This window comes from Prunus avium, chromosome 2 (genome assembly GCF_965620075.1).
Source record: "Prunus avium chromosome 2, drPruAviu1.hap1.1, whole genome shotgun sequence".
Lineage (NCBI taxonomy): Eukaryota > Viridiplantae > Streptophyta > Magnoliopsida > Rosales > Rosaceae > Prunus > Prunus avium.
In genome coordinates this window covers 28,380,035-28,383,696 of record NC_142285.1, presented here as the reverse complement: position 1 = coordinate 28,383,696, position 3,662 = coordinate 28,380,035, and the positions used below count along the sequence as shown (strand labels likewise).

General features: G+C 37.3%; 1 protein-coding gene across 1 annotated transcript; it reads right to left on the bottom strand.

Moving 5' to 3' along the window:
- Positions 1–2,349: 2,349 nt before the first annotated feature.
- On the bottom strand, positions 2,350–2,787 carry LOC148296783 (uncharacterized). Its single transcript, XM_088248626.1, has one exon. The coding sequence runs from the start codon at positions 2,785–2,787 to the stop codon at positions 2,350–2,352; it is 438 nt and encodes a 145-aa protein (XP_088104752.1).
- Positions 2,788–3,662: the final 875 nt, after the last annotated feature.

The following is a 3,662-nucleotide window of genomic DNA, read 5'->3' as shown; positions in this document are numbered from 1 at the left end:
AAGACAAGCGCAAACTTCTTCCACTCGCCACCCACGCGAAGGGCCACAATAGGCACCAACAATGCAAGCGTGGGTGGAATTGTTTATTCATTGGAATCTAGCCCTTAAAACACTGGTGCAAGGAGAAAGTTGGTCAGGGGCAGTGAGTGTTGGTTGAATAACAATAATTTAATTTAATAATTACATTAAATTAAACAATAAATAAAATCATGAAATTAAACTAGACAGTAAAATAAAAATTGATTGATTTTTTCAGATAGAGGCTTGTAGATTGCAATGTCCTTGAAATAGAATTTCGCCCCTACTCAGTGCTTGTAGTTCTGCAGGTGTCTGCTCCACCAGAATACAACTATCTAAAATCAAAGTTCTAGCACTAAGGCTTTGATTTCTGGCGAAATATGTGTGTTTGTCTCAAGCTATGAATAGAAAGATGACTTTAAATGATTTTTGCGTTTTTGATGTAATGTAAACAGAACCAGGGCTCCTGTTTATATAGAGGGCTAATACCTGTTGGAGATAACTGTAAAACCCAATCAGACAAAACTTATCTGATATTTGAATTTTAAAAAATAATTCAAATAATTAATTAATTAAGGCCCATCTTTTGATTAATTGAGTATATATTATTTATATATTAATTAACCATTGACCCAACTAATTAGGCATTGACCCAAAGGCCAAACCCACAAACCACTCAATTGGGCCACTTGTATAGCCCAATCAAAATTATTCTATATCCAAGAGTAAGGGTTATAAAGACCTTCAAGGAACTCTAGTTTTCCAATGTGGGACTAATTTCAATTCAAACATGTTTGCAATGCCTTGCAAAAAACAATAGCGAGCACGTCCCTTTCCACCTAAGTTCAAATTCCCCTATCATAGATTACACTAATCTAGAGTAGTTCAGACTATTGTGTTAGAGTTTGTATAAGAAAATATACTTTCACTTAGTCCCACATTAGAAGGGAGTAGTTTCCTTTCATGGTTTATAAGCACCAACAGTTTAAGGGGTTGTTTAGTACGGTGGACTGTCATGGATTGGACTAAATCCTGAAATTATCTTTTATTAGCTTAGTCTGGCCTAAGCTGGATAGCACTTGTACCGTGTTTGGTGTACATTTGATTGGAGTTGGACTATCTTTTTTTCAATTTTTTTTTTGTAATTTTTTTTTTGGTTGAAAAGTAAGTTTTTTAAATATATATTTTAGGGCATTTGAATTTTTTTAATTTTCTTATAGAACTTTTCTTCTTCTTCCTCCTTCGCATAGCCCTGCCACTATGGGCTCTTCCTTCCTAGCACATTGGTTGTCATCGTCTCCTTCTCCTCTTATTCTCAATCCTTTTCTATCTATGCTTTTTTTTTTGCTCGAAATTTTTCTCTCATTTTCCTCTTTTACTTGTCTTCTCTTTCTTTTCCTTTTCTCCCTCTACTCACGAAGCTGTCGTCGTCACCTACGGCCCTAAGTCCAAGCTATGAAGTCCTCGTCAACTGCCATTAGTGTGTACCGAAATCATATGGTTGTGTTGGTGGATTTTTTTATTATTTAAGTTTTGAATGGAAGTCAAATCGTATGGTGCTCGTCGAAATTGACTGGAATCGTGTTCCGTGTTGCTGTGACGGTGGGGTTTTGGATCGGTTGTAGGTGCTTGGGTGATTGGTGGTTGTGGATGGCGCTTGGGTGGTCGGTGGTTGGCTAGTGCTTGGGTGGTTGCAGGCACTTTGGTGACGCTTGGGTTGGGAATGTCTAGTCCTCCTTTTCCACGCGGGTTTCATTAAGAACACCTAAGGAGGTGTTTTTAGTGGGGCTAGTATTAATAGTCCCACTTAAAACTAGAACCAAGTGAAAATAAATATGGGATAAAAATTTGTCGAGTCAAATCCAAGCCTAGAAGGTGTAACAAACAGGCCCTAAAAACACTTAATAGGATATGGGCATAGAAAGGGTGACATCAGCCATAGAAATGATGGCAGTAGCCACATAAACTTTGCCACATAATTGTTCCCTTTTCTAAAAGCCCTCATTCCTTCTCCCAATTTGGTACCCCATGCAATGCCCAACATGTGTCGATAATATGTCTCTTTTCACCACAGTGATCACACTTGAGTTTGTCTTTTTCTGCAGAAGTCAGGCTACGAGGTGGAACGGCAGAAGAGCCAGACCCTATAGGCTGAGAAACTAGAGCAATGTTTTTGGGAGCAAACACAACAGAATGTTCCACATCTTGGTAACGAATCCAAGCATAGTAATCTAGCGTTGAGCCTCTCGAAGGACCATAAAAAATACATTTTCGATACTTGGAACTTTATCACTTTGTAGAATATCACTGCGGACCTTGTCATAAGTATCGTCAAGGCCAGCCAAAAAAATCATAGACACGATTTGCCATAACAGCAGCTTGAAAAGTCTTCATATCATCAGTACACTTCATCTGAAAAAGACCTCTCTTATCCAATTCAAGCCAAATTGCCTTAAGTTCGGCGAAATAGGTAGAGACAAGACGACCCTCTTGCTTGATATGGGTAGCCTGGAACCGCAGTTCATAGAGCTTGGATATGTCATAGCCATCATAAAACATCTTATTAATAGCATCCCAAATATCCTTAGCAGTAGGTAGAGTATGAAACATATTCAACAAATTGGGTTCCATAGTTTGCAACATCCAACTTTTCACAGTAGCATCAACAATTTTCCACTTGCCAAATTGTGAGTCTTGAGAATCAAGGACATCAATGTCGCGAGTCAAGCAACCCAATTTGCCTTGTGTAGTAGCATGGAGTTCGATCATTGACGCCCATATCTCATAGTTGGATCCATTCAATTTAAATCCCGTGGGTAGATTGTTGGATGATTCAGTATAAACCGGCACAATAGGGGTAGAAGAAGAAGATTCAGGGACTCCGACATGGTGATAGATGACGGCGGCAGCATAAGATTAGGTGGTGACGATGACAGTAAGAGATATGAGACGGGCAGGCTTTAGGTGTATAGGTGGCACATGTTTAGGTGTATAGGCTAGGTGCAACGGAAATAGGAATTTTTAGGATTAGGGTTTTGATGTTGTAGAGATGGATCAGAACCCACTCTGATACCAACTCAAAAGTAATTAGGGTTTAAATTGATATGTTTATTCTTCTCTCAATGGTGGATATATATACTACATACAGAGTGGGTACAAATAGGAAATATATACAAAATCTCCTAATTCTACTCGAATTAGATAATTACAATAAAATACAAATTCTATTCCTAATAGGAATGTTGACTTTGAGTCACGCCAACATAAACTTTTCTAATTGTTAAGCTCTTGGTTTGTGAGTTAAGTCTTATTTCATGTTTGTTTAATTATGTTGAGGACAATGCTCCTTCTTTAGAGATATTTAGTCAAATACCCATTCTTAGCACTAAAACTATAAATAAACCCTACACCATTTAATTTCTATAAACAAACCCAAAAAAAACCCAAAAAATGACAATTGGCCCTATTGAATTTAATTTTGATTATTAAATTACTTTGATGTCCTATTGAGTATTTTGGGCTTGTTTATATGTTTTGGGGTTGGGTTTGTTTTGAGAAATCAATGACAGTTTTATAATTTAAAAGAAGTTAAAAGACTTTTTGTTATGTTATAAATGAGTTTTGGGTGTGTTTCTAAAGTCCAT